The following is a 19,150-nucleotide window of genomic DNA, read 5'->3' as shown; positions in this document are numbered from 1 at the left end:
GTTTGCATTGAAGACTGTGCTGTGCAAGACCAGAGATTTTCCCTAAATGTGGTTGCATTATCCAAGTTAAATGAGTTATTTAGAAAAACTGATAATAAAAGTAGATTTTGTTCACCCTGCAAAGATACAGTTGTCTTTCGGAACACATTAAAAATTACTTAGTTTAGATCTCTAATATTACTGTTAAATCAACCAAGGCTGTTTTCCAAGAAAGCAAAAATTTAAGAAAAACCATGTTTTTCAAAACATTTAATGTTCTGCAGCAGTCTCTTCTAACTTTGATACTTCATCTCCTCTCTGACAAAGTGAAAGAGGAAACTGAAGTATTTTCAATACCTTGTTTGGACCTCCAGTGCTTCAGAGGCAGGGTTATGCCTGCAGAATTTATAAATTCAACAACTAAATGCTGCATCATGCTGTGTGGTCAATTGTTCTAGGGATTTTTTTTTTCCTTGGTGGGGTGCATTTGAGATTTTGTGTTTGACTTCCAGCACACTGAAGCCATTGCCTGTCCCACAGCCATAATCACTGGGGGTTTTTGTGCTGCTGTCAGAATGTGTAGGTCCCTGTCCCATCTTGTGTACTTCAAATATATATTGAAAAGGGAGGGCCCATCCTTTTGTGTTCACTTGTAATGTTCATGCTACATGTTTTATATCTGGGTCCCTATGTTCTGTGACAATTATTTAATGTTCTAATCATCTGTTTTCTTAAGTATTCCTTTGTGTGTTGTTCTTTAGGGAGCATCATCAAAGCACTGCTCCCATGTTAAAGCATGCTGAGGTGGTGTCTGCCCGGTGGGGTAAGACTGGCAGAATGCAGTGTCAATGGAGGAGCTCCAATTCCAGCCACCTCACTGCCTATTGAGAGCTGACACCGGTGTCTCTGGTGCTACCCTGACCTTTGGTAACACTCCTGGAGCTCTTCTCAGAGACATTTCAGTTTATATACCCCTCCTGATCATGGATGGATACCAAAATGGGGTACACAATACTTGTAAGAATTGTGTTGTCCGCAAGTACTTCCTAATTACAAATGTGTATCTATGAGTCTATAAGATGTCTAAGTACCTTGCAGGGTGATGTTTGTTTGGTTTTTTTATTGGGATACTGTGTATTAGCATAGGCAGTGATAAAATTTGGGGTTTAAGCTGAGTTTAGGCTCCCAAGGCCTGGACTCAAAGAGTCACTGCCCCCCAGAGCTACCAGCCCACTAATGTATGCTCATCAGTAGTAGACGACTAACAAAGAGTGGAACACTGCCAGATAGCTCTATGTTCAGAAGACTTGCAGGTTGTCTCAGTGAGGTTACTTCCCTGAAAATGTGGGAGTATGGAATGCCCCATCAGCGATGGGCTGGTGTACATAGAAGCTGGTGTTGCCATGAGATGTTAATGAATTATGGAAAAGCAAGTGGTGGTTGCAGATAAATATATACAAGATGAAGACTGAGCCAGCTGGTTCTGTGACAAAGGATTCACAAAAGCAACTTATTTCATCATTTTATTCCTGAGTTTACAAAGTCATTGCCATAAGTTAAAAATAATGAATACAAGCCCCATATAAACTCTCTTCAGCAATGGAGATGAGAATTTGATTTACAATGATCTTCCTTTCCTGGCAGAATACCTGGGTTTGTTGATCATGTCTTCCTATGTTGTTGTGGCATGGCAAATTATTTCCTCCTTACAGTGTACATTTTACTATGGATTGGGACAAGCAAACTTAGCAGAGGTAGAGACTCGACAAGTTCACAAATGGAAAGCTGGGGTACAAAATATTGTACAAAACATTGACCAATAAAACAGAAGTTGAACTCCTCTTTCTAGAATATCGTGCTTAAAGTTTCATATACGTGCTGAGGGTAATATAAATGTGTACAGGTCAAACAGGTCTCTGTTATTCACAAAATTATGTTCTGTACATGGTTTGTTAAATTCCTTCATAGATTCCCTTCCACAAGTAGCAACCTTTTAAGCAGTTTCAAGTAAACTGAAATATGCCGAGACCACTGTTTTGTACCTCTTGAGTGTAGATAATTGAAACAAATACTTCTTTAAATATTTGACAAAGAAAGTTGCCATATTGCTGCTATAAGGATGAATCCGTTCTTGACCAGGCTCCCCAGAGTGCCGCTAGAAGGATCATGATGATCACTGTGTAAAGGGTGTGGACTGTAACAAGATCATCTTCATGCTGGTGCTTAAACCCAGAGGTACTGTGCCAGTTCTCACTTTTGTTTCCATTAGTTTTCTGTCTGTGAGCACGGAGAGAATGTATCCTGACATAACAAAAAGAAAGATTAAGGTTAAAAACTATTCTTCTTTATTAACAGTTCAATAGTGTTTGTAATGAAATCCAGAGTGTGCATTGAATCATTGACTAGATTTGGGAAAGAGCTCTTCAAACTGTCTGGGGCTAATAAAATAATTTCTATAATTGGAAATGCAAAACATTTACCAGCCATTTGGTATTTCTCACCTCCTGACAGGCACAGAGACTGGCTATGGGATTGTTAGAGGAAACAGTGCTCTTACTCCTCACTATTGATACAGATCATTGTATGAGAAAAAACATATCCTTTCATTTTGCAATATTATGAAAGTGGCAGGGTTCAAATAAAAAATTACTTGTTTGCAAAGCTTTAATCCACAGGAATAAGCACTGCATGTGATCTTTCCATCCTGTTCTGGCATGTTTTTCTATCTCTGCTTTTCAGAGGGGACTTGTGTCAAGGCATTCATTAAAAGGTACCAGTCAGGAGTAACTACGCAAAGAATATCTGCAGGATTCTCTGCAGTAACGTTTTATATTGCTTTGTCACCTTCCCCGAAGGGTTTGAAACTAGAAGCATTCACCTATGGCAACAGCCCTCCAGCTACTATCTTCATTGAAAATTGCCTGCTAAGCCCCAGTGCCCTTGTTCCTGCTGCTTCATTTTTAAGAGGAAAGAAATGTTTAATGTACGCAATTACATCTGAACTGGAATGCCAAAAGGAGATTAACTAGCTTGTGATTTTCACGTTTGTTAGGAAGGGGTCTGAGATGAATTAGATGTATTGCAGGTCTGGTTCATACGTGTTCCTGCTGTTACTATGACAGAAGAGTAGAGATTACCACAAATGTTAGCACAGATAGGCTTATAAGTAAAAAAGAACTTTAAACCACAAATTACATACTTAGGCACACTTAGAAGAGAGCTGTCAAAACTGATTTGTTAAAACTGAAAGACTAGGAAATGCAATCCCCAAAAAGGAATTCATCAATAAAACAGAAATTCTGCCGTTGAGCTTTTACAGAAGGTAATTGCAGAATCAGACATTTAACATTTGTATCAGGACAATCATGTGTAGCTGCAAATAAAATAACACAGTTCATGATCATTTGGGAGCATCATGTGAAGACCACAAGAGGAATATTTTGCCAATAATTTGCTTTTCTATTCTTACCTGAGAGGAATGCAGTATATGCAGCTTACCTTCTGCAAGCATTCATAGTGTCTGAGTGATTGAATTCCCACTGCGTCAGATTTCTTCTTGCAGAGAGGAAAAAAGCCTTTTGTATCCTCTTGTTTCCTTGCACAAAATGAGAAAATTTTCTCAGCACCAACAAAAAGAATCTTCCAAGCCCACCGACTTGACCAACAACAATTTTGGAACACTTATGTATCAGTGAAAGCTCTCAAATTAATGATTTCTAAAGCTGATTTTGACACAGTTCTTCAAGAAATTCCCTTGAGCAGTTCACAAGGCAAGTTATAAGTAATCCCAATGACTGGCTTCTTTTAGCTGCTGGGATCTCTTGTTATAAACAGCTTGCTGCTGAAGTGTTGCCAAATTCATAACACCAGTAATGCACAGATGGAGGGTGGTGGTGAAAAATGCAGGATGAGCTATAACTTAGAATGACTTTCTATTAGATCATAGGCTATTTTGGGGTAAAATTTAGTTCCTTTCTACAAATGCAATTTGGTTTAAATTCCCTGGAGTGAAATTTCAAACCACCATCACTTATATGTGCTCTAATACTCAAATATTGTTTTATGAAAAAAGCACATCCCTTATTTAAAAAATGTTGACTTTTATAATATGATCACATTCAATAAGCAGTCAATAAGCAATATATCACCACAAAAAATAACATTTTGACATCCAGGGTTAGTAACAAAGTAACATTCATCCTATTATTCCCGGACCAACTGGAGCCATTGATTACCAAGAGGCTGACCAGAACTTCTGCCAAGCTGGGTGTTGCATGATCAGCTGGGTTAATGATGGGTTTAGTATAACCAATTCAATGTCCCTCTGATGATTTCTGGGGCTTGTAAATGAACACATTTAAATTTGCAATTTATAAAGACAGACCAAAACACTTCTTTCCCAAAACACTTTATTGCATCATCTTTAAAATAACTGTATTTCTCATTTAACTGTTACTTTCAGCTTATTGCCACATATAATTGCTATTAAGACAAATTTGAACTTGTAGTCCTGGTGCCTTTCTAAAGGCCTTTGCCTTTCCTTCAGATATGTCCTGGTTACTGCATTTATGTTTTTATATAAATTAAACTGCTTCCTTTAGTTTTATTAAAACAACTAGTGATTTCCAGTGATATGTCCTCATAAAATCACACTCCAGAAAATTAAGACTAAGTTTGTTGACCCATGTGACTAAAACTGTGTCGCTGGAACCAGTGAAGCTACTGAGGACAAAGACTCATTCTTCATTATTAGTAATACATTAAATATAGAAAACCAGAAATATTACAATGACTTGGAAGAAATTCAGGTATCAGTAAAGAATCACTGACTTGAATCAGTTCTAGCTTTTTCAGACCTCATCCTGAGAATATAGGAGGTTACAACTCCTGGATTCAGTTTTCTTAAATAACGTACACAGGGATGGATGCAACAATAAAAGCCGTATACTGCTCCAGGGATGCTGCAAGAACAAAAGGCCTGCCAAGGGGGGCATGGCACTGCCCCAGGATTGTTCCATCCAAACCTTTCTGCTCAGCACTACACAAGTGCTTGGCAACAAAGCCTCAGCAACAAGCTGCTTTTCCTGCTCTGCTTAGGGTTGAGAAAACCACAAAGCCCAGAGCTCCAGGGACTGAAGGCAGCATGCCAAAGGGAGCACAGTGCTGCCCCAGCATTGCTCCCTCCACACGTTTCTCACACAAATGCAGCTTTTCCTGCTCCACCCTAGGGTTAGGGTTGAAAAAACCACAAAGCCCAAAGCTCCAGGGACACTGCAAGTGCAGAAGGCATGCAAAGGGAAGCACTGCCCCAACATTGCTCCCTCCACAGATTTCTGCATGCCACTACCCATATGCTTGGCACCTCAGCCTCAACGACAGCCTGCTTTTACTGTTCCACTTGGGGTTAGGCTTAGGCTTAGGTTTGAGAAAAGCACAAAGCCTTAACTTCAGGGACATTGCAGCTACAAAAGGCGTACAAATGGGAGCAATTCATCTCATCTCATCTCCCTGCATTTGATGACAATTTTGCTTTATTTCACAATTTTAACCATTGAATTTGTCATTATAACCCTGCCCCAGTCTGTTTCACTTTTTTCTCTGACTTTGAGATTTCGTTTACTTTCATGAAAATAAATTCTTCATTTCGTGAAAGGAAATGAAATCTTGTGATTTCAAACAGTATCAACTCAGCTAGGTTTGGTCCATTCCCTGCACTTCATGTCATCCCATTCCATTTTCATTTATTCACTTTGGTTCAGAAATTTCAACAATGAAATCTTGAAAGCAGAGAAGAAAGTGTAACAAACACGCTGGAAGGGAGATATGATATAATAAAATGTAATTGAAAAAAAAAGAAAATTTGGGAATGCAGTGACTCCAAATTGATTGGGATGGAATGAGGTGCAGTGAAAAGGACCAAAAGTTACCAAAATTACATTTACTGAAGTCCCAAAGTCAGGGAATGAAGTCAAAAAAAAGACAGGAGAAGGAACTGATGAAATTAAATACTTGAAGAAAAAAAAAAATGCAACAAAGGGAAAACAATCAAATGGCATGGGATGATATGAAGTGCAGGGAAATGGACCACACCTTGCCGAATTGATCCTCATTGAAATGGCAAGATTTCATTTCCTTTCATGAATGAAGAATTTCACAATGAAGAATTTCCTTTTGTAAAAGGAAATGAAATCTTGAAAACAGAGACATTATAATTCCTATATATTCTATAATATATAGGAATTATAATGACATGAATTTGAATGGAAAGAAATAAAAGAATTAAATAAATTGAAATCATTACATCCCTAAGAGTAATTCAAGGAGCAATGAGGAAGACATCAAAGAGAATGGATAGAAAATTATGATACAAAAAGCCGGAAGACAGAAACTGTAACAATAAGGATTGGCCTATTTTACAAGAAACTAAGTTGGACAGTTCCCCACACAACTGACGCCTGCCAGCCAGGAGGGACTCCTCGTGTCATTTCAAGGGAGATAGAAGTGTGAGGTGAGCGTGTTAATATTCAGCAGAAGCCTATTTGCCCCAGCCATTTACTGTGTGTATTTGCCAATACACAGGATACTTGCTATATACTTAAGTTACATACATACTGCTTGTGGGGCTCCATGAAAGGTAAAAAATTACAAATGGTCGACTGGAGAAAGGATTAGAGAGTATCTTATCTATATGAAAATCTGCAGGTTATGATTAACTATTCTCATTCCGCTGATAAATTCCAGCTGATTGATTTAGTCATCCCAAAATACTTAGAATACATCACTGGAACGCATTTTCTCATGCCACGCACGCGTTAAGAGAAAATCCTAAGCACTGCACAGCATTAAATGTTAGAAGAAACGTGAAGAGTGGCATTTTCCTAGTGTTTTTTACGAACACAGTTCTACTTTTAAAACTATTCTAACAGGCTGCTTTAATGGGACTAATAATAATAGTCTGTAGTTGGAACCGACACTCACAGATCTTACTATTCCGTATGCCACCTTAGGATTAGATATATATCCCCTTCACAAAATCACAGCGTCTATTAGGCTGAAAAGGACCTTTGTGTCCAGCCTTTGACTGAACACCACCTTGACAACTAGACTAGACCGAGGCACTGAGCGCCACATGCAGTCTTTCCTTGAACACCTCCAGGACGATGACTCCACCACCTCCCTGGGCAGCCCATTCCAATGTCTAATCATGCTTTCTGTGATTAAATTCCTCTTATGTCCAAGCTGAACCTCCTTGTAGCTTCACATTTAAAGCTAAGCTACTACGACAACGATATCTAGCAGATATGTCAAGGAAACCGAAGGAATCGGCGCGCAGGCCCCACCGCAGCCAGCACGGCGTCTGTGCCTGGACTCATGGGGCACGTCGGCACAACCTCAAGGTGAGTCCTGCTACAACGGCCACACCCTGCGGAGGCTTTCCCTTGCGCTACTGCCACCACCGCGGCTGCCAAGGCCGGCCAGGCAAGCCGGACTACGTAAGGACGATCGGCGCGAGCGACGCACCCCGACCACAGCCCGAGGGCGAGTGCAAGTACGGGGCGGAACGGGCCAGTACGGCCTGCGCAACCCAGCAGCCGTTGGGGCCCTGCTAACTACAAGTCCCAGAATGCACCGGAAGCACTCGTGTATCCTTCGAACCTGCCAATGAGGGAGCGCCGGGTGCGCCACGTGAATGGGGCGCGCTTTTCGAGTCCGGGCGGGTGCGCGGCGTGGCTCGTGCGCGGTGGCGGTGAGGGGCGAGCGGTGAGCGCGGGGGGACGGGGGCGGCGGGCCCGGCTCGGGCCCTTCCCCAGAGCTCCAGCTTGTGCCCGCAGGCCTTTCCCCGTTTCCCCTTACGGCCGGGGAAGGTGGGGGAACCTGTGCGAGCTCGCCTGAGGTGGGGTGCTGGGCGGTCGGCGGGATAGTGAGCTGTGTGGCATCCTATAAACCACTTTTTCGGTGGTGCCCAGCGACAGAACGAGTAGTAATACTAAGTTAAACTAAACCACTAGAAGTTAAGTTTCAGCGTGAGTAGGAACTTTACATCGAGGGTGGCAGAACACCGGAATAGGCTGCCCAGGGAGGTCATGAAGTCTCCCTGTCTGGAGATATTTCTAACCCACCTGTAGGCATTCCTGTGTAACCTGCTCCAGGTGACCCTGCCTTTATACGGGATTGGACTGGATGGTCTCCAGACGTCCCTTCCAACCCTAACTGTTCTGTGATTCTGTGTGGCAGTCTCTAAATGTGAGAGTCTTCAAATGGAATGTTTACCTCCTCACTAATTCAGCAGTATCATCAAAGTCTGTGACCCTGTTGCTGTTCGGTTTTGGGGTTTTTTTTTAAACCTCTTGCATGTCTACTTCTATATATTCCAGATACTATGGAGGAAAAAAATGAAATGTCAGCAGATAGCCTGAGTCATTTGACTGAAGAAAAACTGGATATTTGCATGAGCAATGGTAGGTGGAGAACATACTGAGTTATTCTCTATGTGGTATATCCCGTTATGGGTTAGGACAGCTTAGATCAGTGGACATCCTCTGTCTGCCTTATGTCATGTTCTGTTTACTCACTTCCTTGGATGGGCTGTTGTTGCCAGTCTCAGAAGCCTCCTGAGGAGCTTGTGGAGTGGTGCTAAATCTTGTGTAATAGTGACTGATGTCATCAACCTCTCTTCTATATATCTAATCTGAGCTCCTCCCTTATCCATCAGCTGATTTATTTAATGCTTATATTAACTAACATGGAAAGTAATCTTTCTCACTGGCTCCTGCTACTGTTCTGTGGTAGCCTGAACAAGAAAAGAACTGATGAATGGGATGAACATGTTGTCACATAGCTCTAGATTACATGTTCTCACTTATTTTAATTGGAGGCTGCTGATGAGCTGCATTCCATGTTGCTGTTACAGCTTCTTAAAAATTACCATTAAGCTGTTTTACAATATTTGGGATCTCACAATTATGATCATATTCATAATTGTACCTTAAATTTCTTGGACCTTCTTTTCCTGAGTTTAATATTTTGAACTTGATAGCTAAAGCTTTCTTTGCCAGCTGACATCACTCACCAGATTGTCAAAGCATAATGCAATCATTTTCATTGCAAATCCATGCTGTGACAAAATGCTTTTTATGGTTTCAGACTTTCCTCTTCTGACTGATGAAAAGTTTGATTTTGACCTTTCACTCTCTTCAACAAGGTAAGTTATGTAAATACTGTAGACCCTTCAAAATGGACATATGTAAGGTGCTGGGTTAAATTATTTTTCTTTGTAGTGGAAATGAAGATGAAGTTTTTGTTGGACCTATGGGACACAAAGAAAGATGTATTGCTGCCAGTATTGAAGCAAAAAAGTGTGTGTCTGCTTGTGATGATAAACTCATGTGGAGCCCACTTCAAGGAGAGAAATTCGTGGAAATTTTCAAAGAAGCTCATTTGTTGGCACTGCAAATAGAGACTGGAATCAAGAACAAGGAGACCAAAATAAGCCAATCAGAAGAACAGGAAAACAAGATTGTAGAAAGATTTGTAGAGGACTCAAACTCAAAGCTGAAGATACTGAGGAACAAAAATATAGAAATTAGTCCCAGGGCTGTTAAACGGGAGACATTCTGTGTGCAGGATAGTCCAGCATGTCAGCTGCCCCCTTGTTTTCAGAAGGCATCACAGACACTTGTATCAGATGGCAAGGTACATGCTCTTCCTGCTTCTCCTAAAAGAAGCCTTGTTCAAATTTGTGTGTCTCCTATGGAAAATACCAGTTTGCCCCTGACAGAGGAACAGAAAACTAAGGAAACAAGTACAAAGGCTGTAGGCAAACTGCCAGTGGCAAAACCGTCATCTGCTTTTGGAAAAATCAATTTGTTGACAATTGACAAGGTAAAGTCAAGTTCTGGGCAACATTTTCTTCAAGTAAAGTCTGTGTTTTAGGAGTATTTAATCTGTCTGCAATCTTTTATTTTTAAAAGCTAACTTCAATCTTCTGATACTTCTCTACCTCATATGATCCTTAGTCAGAAAACATACAGAAAAAAAAAAATGAGGGCAGGTACTATGGTATAGTAACCAATTACTTTGTCTATTATGACAATGTAGAGCATTTGCAAATACATTTCTTTTCCATTGTATTTTGGTTTTGTGAATACTGTCATTCTTGGCTTCTACCTGGTTTCTGACACGGCTGTGTTGCTGGTAAAATTACTGTACTGTTACACTTAATGTGTAAAAGTTGTTTTATTTACTATTAATCCTTGTCAATTGAAATGTATTCCGGGATAGCAAGGAAACAGTTGTGTTAGTGACCTTGAGCACAAATCCCAGTCTTTAGGTACGGTATCTTTTGGATTTTATTGGTCTACACTTTATAGCTTAGGTTCTAGTATGTATTAGAGGTTTTACTGAAGATGTGGTAGGGGCTTCTTAAGAGCCATCATCTATAGGAATTACAGGACTCTGATTTTCCTTTGTAGTATAAATTTCTTGATTTTGTGTGCTATAAAAAAAGACATTATCTTAAATGCTTTAACTAGAGAAGTTATACCCCACTGTCTGAACACTTTGCATAATGCTGTCTACTATTGTAATGTTTCACCTTTTGGAAGCCAAATCAAAGTAGAATAATAAATGGAGAGTCCAATATAGTTGGAACATACAGCTGTTACAGTATGGAATACTACGTAGGTGAATATGATTATATGATTTGTACTGATGAATTGTTGCAGAACTGGCCTTAAGTTGCTGTGCAGTATCTGGGTTCAGGCATCTCCTAGTACTTGGCAAATGCACTCACTAGGCTTACTTCAAACTCTATTTGTCTGAAGACTTCACTGGATTTGGAGGCTTCTTCATTGACTGTTGTCTCTGTTTCTGGACAGAATCAATGTGTGTAAAAAGCTTTATAGTGATTTCTAGAAGCAGTAGTAGCTTTTAAAATGTTGCATTGAAATTTGCAGCTCAAACGAGGAAAAAATACTAGTATTTCTACAAAAGGAGACTTGAACAGCATGGGATCATCTGAAGAAGTAATTTCTGATAAATCTAATATTGCTTTAGATGCCGTTCCATCTTCTTTCAGTAGCAGTTCCTCAGTGCAAGACACAAAAGTCCTTCCTGCACCAAGTAAGGTAATGGCAAGCCTCCTTAGTATGGAAAGAACTTCTGTAGTACTTCTGATGAAAATAATAATAGTGAATAATAGTTTACTTTCTAATTTGATTTAAAGCTGTTGCATAAAATGATTTTAAGGAAAATAATCAATGTTTTATATTTACCATTCTTGAATGTGTGCTCTTAAGTCCGTAACACATTAACATACTTAAGAGCAACTACAAATATGTTGGATTAACAAGGATGCCTTTGTTTTTAAAGCACTAGCTGCAGGTAAGTGATGAGCAGTTTCCTGTAAGAAAGTTTTTGATGTGTAGTTAACTATACCATATGAAAATGTTGCCGTAACTTGCATGAAGGTAGTATACCTACAGCTGTCAGTTGCTTTGAAGCTTTAAATGCATATTTTAATGCTGGGTGTCACTTCACTGAATCATGGAATTGTTGAGGTTGGAAGGAACCCCTTGAGGTCACCTGGTCCAATGCCCTGCTCAAGCAGGACCACATGGAGTCATTTGCCCAGGCCCATGGCCAGACAGCATTTGAGTACCTCCAAGGATGAAGACTTGGCAACCTCATAGGGCAGCCGGTACCAGTGATCAGTCACCTCTGAAGTAAGAAAAGTGTTCCCTGATGTTCAGAAGTAGAACCTCCTGTGTTTTACTCTGCCCATTAAATCTAGTCCTGTCACTGGGCACCACTGGCTGCTGTCCTTTCAGATATTTCTTTGTATTGATGAGATCCACCTTGAGCCTTATCTTCTCTAGGCTGAGAAGTCCCAGCTTTCAGCCTTTCCTTAGGTGGGAGATGCTCCAGTCCCTTAATCATTTTAGGGGTCCTTTGCTGGACTCTTTCCAGTAGCTCCAAATCACTCTCATACTTGGGAACCTGGAACTGTATGGAGATCTTTGGATGTGGGCTCTCAGGGCTGAGCAGACAGCAGGATCACCTCCACTCGCTGCCAGTGGTCTTCCTTGTGCAGCCCAGGATACTATCAGCATTCTTTACTGCAAGGGTGTGTTGCAGACTCATGTTCAGCTTGTCCACCAGCACTCCAAGGGCCTGGCCTGCAAAGCTGCTTTCCACCTGGTTGGTGCCCAGCATATACTGGTGCCTGGGCTGGCTTTTTTTATTTTTAATTCCTTTAAGTCCATACTCAGATTTGTGGCTGGAATAAAAATAACTGTTTGCCTCCTAGATCTGATGTTCCAGTTCTGTATAACAATCCAGATACAATGATCTGTCTCTAAGAAAATTCACTTTTTAAAATGTGATCTTGCATTTAATGAGTTAAGAAGCTCCTCTAAAATTACAAGTAATAAGTTACAATACCAAGACAAATAATGGCAATATAATGTGTTAAATTGGGCATTTTTTTTTGCTTTTGATTCAGCCTGGCTTAAATAAGATGATATATCTGAAACGTCCTGGTGTTGCCAGTGGTCTCCCAAGAAAGACTACTTCATCATCATCATCATCTTCATCATCAGTTTCCAGCATGAACTCAAGTCTTAATTCAAGTTTACCCATTTCTCCTATAGGTATAAAAGGTAATCTCTCCTACTGCAGATTTGTGCCATGAATCAATTTTTAAATAGCTAAGCATTTTCTGGACTTTGGATCTGGAAATGTTTTAATGGTGTTCAGTACATTCAAGCACTACGAAATGTTTTGTATGGAGAATAAACTTTTCTAGGCTAGCCTGGTAAATCCCTGTGGACTAAAGATAAATGTTAGACATGCATAATCTGTAGATTGACTAGACTGATACAAACCTGATGTCTACATGTGAGCATCTGACACAGCTAGAAAGGAAGCAATGCCCCAGGAATTATGTTCCCTTTATGCATTATCTCCTCTATTATAGCAAAGAACATGAGCTTCTGAATACTCTAAGCTTGTCTGACTGGAAATAAAAGAAAAAGCAAAACACCAAAACAACTGAAATTTGAAAGGAAGGTGGAAGACATTATTCCGCCTTTCTGTAAGCCTAGATAAATGATGAGCTTTAACTCAAGCAGGTGGGGAAAACACCTTTAGGGAGATAACACAGCCAAGAGTTGTAGTTGTACTGTATTGAGACCCTCAATTTATCCATTTCAGTAAGCCTCAAAGGATCAGGAAAAACAGTCTCCTGAAAGTACTGACAGATGTAAGGACTACAGTTCTACATCTATCAAAATACCAAGTTTGAGCAAGTTTTTATTTTGCACATTGTTTCTGGGAGATTAATAACATACTATTAAAAGCTTATTAAGAACTATTTTATGCAATAGAACTGTCTAATCAAGATTCATCCTGTTAATGAAAGTAACCTACAGACTAAAAGTAAGAACTTTACAGAAATCTGGAAAAAATGCTTGTGTGGTAGTTAAGCCTATGGTGTTAATCAGTGTAACTCTACCTATTACTTGCTTGAAAGGCTGCTTAAGGGAACAGAGCCAGCTCTGCTGGGAGTAAATGCTGGAAGTAATTTGAATCTGCAAGCTGTTCTGGCATTCCTTGAAGAATATTCTTCACTCAATTGCAGTAATTCAGGAATTTGGTGAGAAGACTATAAAATAAAATTGCCGAAGAATTTGAGGACTAAATTTTCAGCAGTCATATATATTCTCCTTAAACTCTAATTGTTTGAACCTAAATTTAAATGCTGTAAGTTGCTGTTTTTCTTTTCTGGGTTAGTATAATTATTCTTCTTAGTCAAAAACTTCAGAAGTACAACCTTCTATTTCAGGAAAATCAAGCATGTCATCAAAAGCTAGTGTGAGTGGCTCTAAGCTTCCATCTAGTACAAGCAGGTTGGCCCTTGTCAGACCTACCACAGTGTCATCTCTGCAGGCTGCCAATACTGGGAAATCCAGGAAACAAGTGAGATCAGCTAGTACTCCCAAAATATCTAGTGCTATATGCCTGGCTAAATCTTCAGCTTCTGCAACATCATCTGAGACTGCAGGCAGTGGAACTTGGAGACCAAGCTCTGTTTCCAGTCTGCAGCAGCTATGTCAGCAGAATCGAGATGGGAGCTCAGCAAAAGGAAGCCTGTGTCCAAAGCCCAAGGCTAGAGTTTTGTCTGTTTCCACAAGTCAAACTAAGGCTCCTGTGAAGATTCAAGGTAAGCACATACTTTGTATGAGCTGTCTTCTACTTTGGTTATTAAAAGCAAATGTTACCCTTGAAGGCTTGTTATTTATTTCGTTACACTTCTGTCCACCTTTGGGAAGGAATTAGTATTTAACTGAAAGATAACTGCTATAAAAGAAATAAATATGAATCTGATAGCAATTAACGAAACTTTTCTCTTTAGATGCAACACCAAATAAATCGGCACCAAAAGCAACACCTTCTCTTGGATTAACATTTTGTGGCACACCTGGAAGGTAGGGCTTCACTGAAAATTGAATGCACTGAGCATCCTTAGCCTGCAACATGGTTGGGTGTTGCAACAGTCTTTTGAAAGTAACTTCTAATTGTCTAGTCCCTTGAGACCTGCCAAGTTAGATATGTTGATGCCTATTGGAACTGATTAAAATCAAAACCCGAAGAACCCCTCCCACTCTATTCAGAAGAGGTTTCTTTGCAGGGCTAAATAGACTAAAATAGTTCATACAAGAATTCTTATCAAGTAAAGTCCTTACTATGCTTACTATTATCAACTTTGAGGTGGCTACTGTTCCCTTACTGACCAGAGGGGGGAAATGGATTTCTATCATTTGGTAGAATAGTGTTATTCAAACAGTTTCTAGAAGGTTTTGTCTGAGGTGTGTTCCTCTTCTAGTGCCATGGCAGTCAGCACTCCTATGAAAGCCTCAGAAAATAAGGTCTTCCAGAGTTTTTGTTTTCCTGAGAAGTCTGCTGCCATGACTCCTGCCAGTGTGAAACGGTCTGGCCTACCTACACCTGTCCGTCGGATCTCGGGGCTCCCAGCAGTAACTCCTAAAACTCTACCAAGAATGGCATTTTCTCCACATGCTGCATCTCTTCGGCAAAGCTTCAGCTTTTCTACCAAAAAGACTTTTACAGCTGGGTAAGACAGAAATCTTCATGTATGAAATGAGTACTGTAGGCGGACTGTCTCTGAGTGAATTCTAGTGATGACTCTTGGGTTTCAAGGGCCTCAGCTAAATGTTAGAATAAAGCCTTTGAGCATAGAAAAGCTGTATACACCTAATAAAAATGTATAACTTGTGACTGGTAAAATGCTATAAGCCGCATTGAGGTGAGTCAATACCTAACAGGAAAGAATTATAGCTTTAATAGGAAGTTATTTGTATTTCTTGAGCAAGGGAAAAATTTAAGACTTGTGTCTGATGCTCTGGTGGTATTTTGCTATTGCCTTCTGATGAAGGGAAATAGCTGATTAAAATGCATATTATCTGGACTTTTGTTTTGTATTGTTGCAAATTGTCTGCAAAATTACACTTTTTAAAGCATCAGCCAATAGGCCAAGGATTTTGTTGACTTGAACTTTATTTTCTGAGCAGCTTTACTTACGTTTCAATTCTGTTTTTTTTCTGTGAAAGTAATGTTGCCTTCTTCATGTCTGCCCAGCGTCTTCTGTCAAGGGCCATATATATGTATGCAGGCTTGTTTTGTGGCTGGTGGAGAGGAACTGTATTAAGTAGGAATGATTCATGGCTAGAAAACTGTTGTGTTACTTGGGCCAAAGGTCTCAAATAGTCTTTTCTCTCTGGGAAACAATTATTCTGTCTACAATGACTTTATCATACTAACCACATACTAATTACAGCCTCTGGTCCTCCAGCCAGTGTTGGTACTTCCTTTCAGCAGGGACTAAAGTGGGTTGCTCAGTGATACACAAAATCAATACATCTTTGCTAGCTGTTCCAAGTTTAAAAAAAAAAACCAACTAAAATGCCTTGTGTGAAGTTTAGGCTGGATGGAAATGTCAAGTAAGATTAAATTCTTCATAGTCCCTTCTTTTTTTTTACATGGGTAGGCTATACTTATGCAGAATGAAATATTTTGTATTTTGTGGGTAACTAGCATTTATTTGGATAAAAATATGGGAAGCCTTTTGGTCATTAAAGCTTGTGGTAAAAAAGGAGAAAATGAGGTCAGAAATTGGCTTGTCTGTCTTTAGTAGTTAATGCTGATTAAAGAACTCAATTATCGCTGATGCTCTTTACCCTAGTTCTAAACAGAAACAAGAGAGTAAGACACGGATGTCTTCAGAAGATGATACCTCTCCACCTGTGCAACCTCTTGTACTTAGCTTCTCGCCAGAGAAAACTGCTACAGAAGGAGTAGAAAATGCATTAAAAGAGGTGGAAGTACCAAACGAGCTGTCTGAAGTACAAAATCAGCTGTCTGAAGAGAAACAACCTGAGGTAAGAAATGACAATATATTTTCCTACAAAACTACTGGGTAAACTGCTTGAATTATTTCAAGGTAAGGGATAAGTAGGGAAACCACTTTGGTATATGTGAAGTTAGAATGTGTTAGAATAATGAAATAATAGAATATTCTGTGTTGGAAGGGACCCATCTGAATCATCAAGTCCAGCTCCCAGTCCTGCACAGGGCACTCCAGGAATCACACTAAACACTTCTTGAACTCTGTCAGGCTGGTACTGTGGCCGGTTCACACAGGGGAGCCTGTTCCAGTGCCAACCACCCTCTGAGTGAAAAACCTTTTCCTGCTATCCAACTAAACCTCCCCCAACTCAACTTCATCATGTTTCCTGTCACTCTTCATGAGAATGAAGAGATTGGTACCTGCCCCTCTGCTTCCCCTTGTGAGGATGTTCAAGACCACAATAAGGTCTCCCCATGATCTCCTCCAGGTTGAACAGACCAAGTGCCCTCAGCTGCACCTCATAAGGCTTCCCCTCCAAACCCATCACCAGAGTGTGAAGCTGTAGTTTATATGGCTAAATAACATTGCACAATAATTGTAGTTAAATTTAATTTTAATTTAAGTATTAAGAGGGTTACTATCTTCAGATTTAAATTTAACTCTACTTTCAAGTGAAAAATTGTTTTATGCCCCAAGGGACCTCTTATGCTTTCTTACCACATTTTCCCTCTACCCACTGGCAGAGTAGGAGCTGAGGTTTTTATACGGTGTGCAATGAATCCTGCATGAAAAATACCAAGTTGTAAATTAACACTGATCTGTGATTATTACAGCTGTATAAGCTAAATTGATTGCATCAATGTATATGAATGAAACTTGGTAAACAGGGGAGAAAAACAGAATTTTTTTTTAAAGGCTTTACTGCTAGATATTGGAGAAGACAAATCTCTCCCACACACTTCTGAATGTGGAAGTAGACCTTTGATTGACCTTTCCAATACTCCTGAAGTGAGTAAGATTACTTCTCCAAAGCCTGTGTTATCTGGGCAGATAAAGGTAAGTTTTATTCAAATCATCTGGTGCAAGTTGTTAGCAGAAAAATGTCAACTGGCTGCAGAGCAGTTCCTTTGCCTGCAGAGCAGTTCCATAATACTGTAGGAATTATTTAATATTAGCTCAATATGATATACATAATTAGGAGCTCTTAAGAGAATGTCATGTTTAAAAACAATGTGTTCTGAACTAGAGCTCAGTGAGCAATCTGCAAATAGGAAAAGGAGGAGGAGGGAGAAGGAACAGTACTTAAAGCAGTTGTTACAGAATAAACCTCTTCTGAAGCAGGAAGTGAATGCTGTCTTCAGTAAAGTTGGCATGCTTATTCTTGTTTCACCTTTCTTGCATTTTCAGTTATTGGCAGCAACTCATTTTAGTCAAAAAAGAAAGGATGCCTCCTGTTCAGCTTCTCTCTCCTAATCCTCTCCTTAGCTAGAAGATTTGTGCTGTTGGAATCTGCTTTAAATTTTACAAGCATTTCTGGGCGAGTGTTTTTTATACGTTAGTGGCTTGAAGATAAGATGTCTTTAGATCATTGTCAGATGAATGCTGGTAACTATGAGCATGCAGCCTTTGACAAAACTTGTAGTTAGGCTCAACTGAGTATCAGACCCTTCAAATTTTGTCAAAAGAGGAGTACTGCAGAACTCTGACTTAGGGGGACATGTTCAGAGGAGTTCAGAAGTGCTATGTCCTGTCTGGATGGCACTGTTACTAGAATATGCATAGTAATGAAACTTGGAAAAGGCTTTTAGGATTTTAAGATAAGTGTGGGCAATAACTACCTTGTGATAAGCTTGTGCTAGTCTAAGAATGAGCATTAGGTTTTTAATAGGTTTTTAAAAACCTGAACCCAAAAGCTTGAGTGTGGTGCTTGTATTTGTCTTCTAGATACTAATAGGAACACTAAGCATGAAACATAATTGAGAATAATAGAGATTATAGCTGCTAGTAGCTAATGCACAACAGTTGACTACACTAGCTAAATTTTGCTGTTTTTCTTTCAGCTAATTGATTTGAGTTCTCCTCTTATCACTCTGAGCCCTGATGTAAACAAAGAAAATCTGGATTCCCCTCTACTCAAGTTCTGAATTTGAACTGAAATGAAGAATTCTTAGCAACTGTGATCTTTGAAGTGTTTTTGGTGTTATTCCTCACTCATAATTTTTTGAAGATGGCTGTAGATTGTCTGGACCTGCATTAACAAAACAGAATTCTAACAGTCTTGATACAGTCAGAGAGTGATAATGATTTTGTTCATGGATGTGCTGCAACGGATGTATTTAAACTATGTTGCACTAAGGCAAAAAATTTGGAATTCCAGTTCATGAATTGGAAACCTGCCTCCTTACTTTCTACCGATTGTGGTTTGATTCCTTTCCTTTTATGTACAACGAAGTTTTATTTTAAAATAAATGAGTTGTTTGCTAAACCTATACAAAGTGGCAACTTTTTATTGCCTGCTTTGGGTAGATGTTTCTAGTGTTTCACTAACAAATGTTAATATGTAGCTAAAAACTAGCAGACTTCAAGGTGGCGTAGCAAGTTTGCAAAGAAACATGTTAGTATTGAATGCCAGTAGAACAAATGCAACAGCACCACCTGAATTTCTGTGTTGCAAAGCAGGAGATAAGAGCTTGGTTACTGCCGGATGGTTTAGTCGTAGCTGCCCCCAGCTGGGAGAAACTTCAG

At 39.7% G+C, this 19,150-nt stretch overlaps 1 protein-coding gene and 1 long non-coding RNA gene across 6 annotated transcripts; one reads left to right on the top strand and one right to left on the bottom strand.

Annotated features, from left to right (window-relative positions):
• Window positions 1–1,489: 1,489 nt before the first annotated feature.
• Window positions 1,490–3,764, bottom strand: LOC148184360 (uncharacterized). Its single transcript, XR_015772590.1, has 2 exons — window positions 3,478–3,764; window positions 1,490–2,280 (listed from the first exon to the last, which is right to left on the bottom strand). It is a non-coding gene; the product is annotated as an uncharacterized LOC148184360 (long non-coding RNA).
• Window positions 3,765–7,671: 3,907 nt separating this feature from the next.
• On the top strand, window positions 7,672–18,900 carry GTSE1 (G2 and S-phase expressed 1). 5 transcript variants are annotated; one of them, XM_014248873.2, is made up of 12 exons: window positions 7,672–7,726; window positions 8,355–8,438; window positions 9,124–9,181; window positions 9,258–9,861; window positions 10,935–11,105; window positions 12,482–12,638; window positions 13,823–14,200; window positions 14,393–14,465; window positions 14,864–15,112; window positions 16,241–16,436; window positions 17,321–17,461; window positions 18,466–18,900. In XM_014248873.2, the coding sequence occupies exons 2-12, from the start codon at window positions 8,360–8,362 to the stop codon at window positions 18,547–18,549; spliced, it is 2,190 nt and encodes a 729-aa protein (XP_014104348.2). In that variant the 5' UTR covers window positions 7,672–7,726; window positions 8,355–8,359; the 3' UTR covers window positions 18,550–18,900. The 5 variants fall into 5 exon arrangements, with proteins under 5 accessions (XP_014104348.2, XP_087911467.1, XP_087911469.1 ...); XM_088055341.1 differs by having other exon boundaries at window positions 7,673–7,740; XM_088055340.1 differs by having other exon boundaries at window positions 7,679–7,697.
• Window positions 18,901–19,150: the final 250 nt, after the last annotated feature.

This window comes from Pseudopodoces humilis, chromosome 5 (assembly GCF_049639895.1).
Source record: "Pseudopodoces humilis isolate 2021_Gansu_Grassland_sample_001 chromosome 5, ASM4963989v1, whole genome shotgun sequence".
Lineage (NCBI taxonomy): Eukaryota > Metazoa > Chordata > Aves > Passeriformes > Paridae > Pseudopodoces > Pseudopodoces humilis.
The sequence above is the reverse complement of the archived record's forward strand: the minus strand, read 5'-3'. Positions and strand labels throughout refer to the sequence as shown.

Excerpts from the sequence above, each read along its gene's own strand:
- GTSE1 (XM_014248873.2), top strand. The coding sequence starts at position 8,360 with ATGGAGGAAAAAAATGAAATGTCAGCAGATAGCCTGAGTCATTTGACT. Across the intron at positions 9,862-10,934 it reads ATTTGTTGACAATTGACAAG|CTCAAACGAGGAAAAAATAC; the intron begins GTAAAGTCAAGT and ends TGAAATTTGCAG. Across the intron at positions 12,639-13,822 it reads TTCTCCTATAGGTATAAAAG|GAAAATCAAGCATGTCATCA; the intron begins GTAATCTCTCCT and ends CTTCTATTTCAG.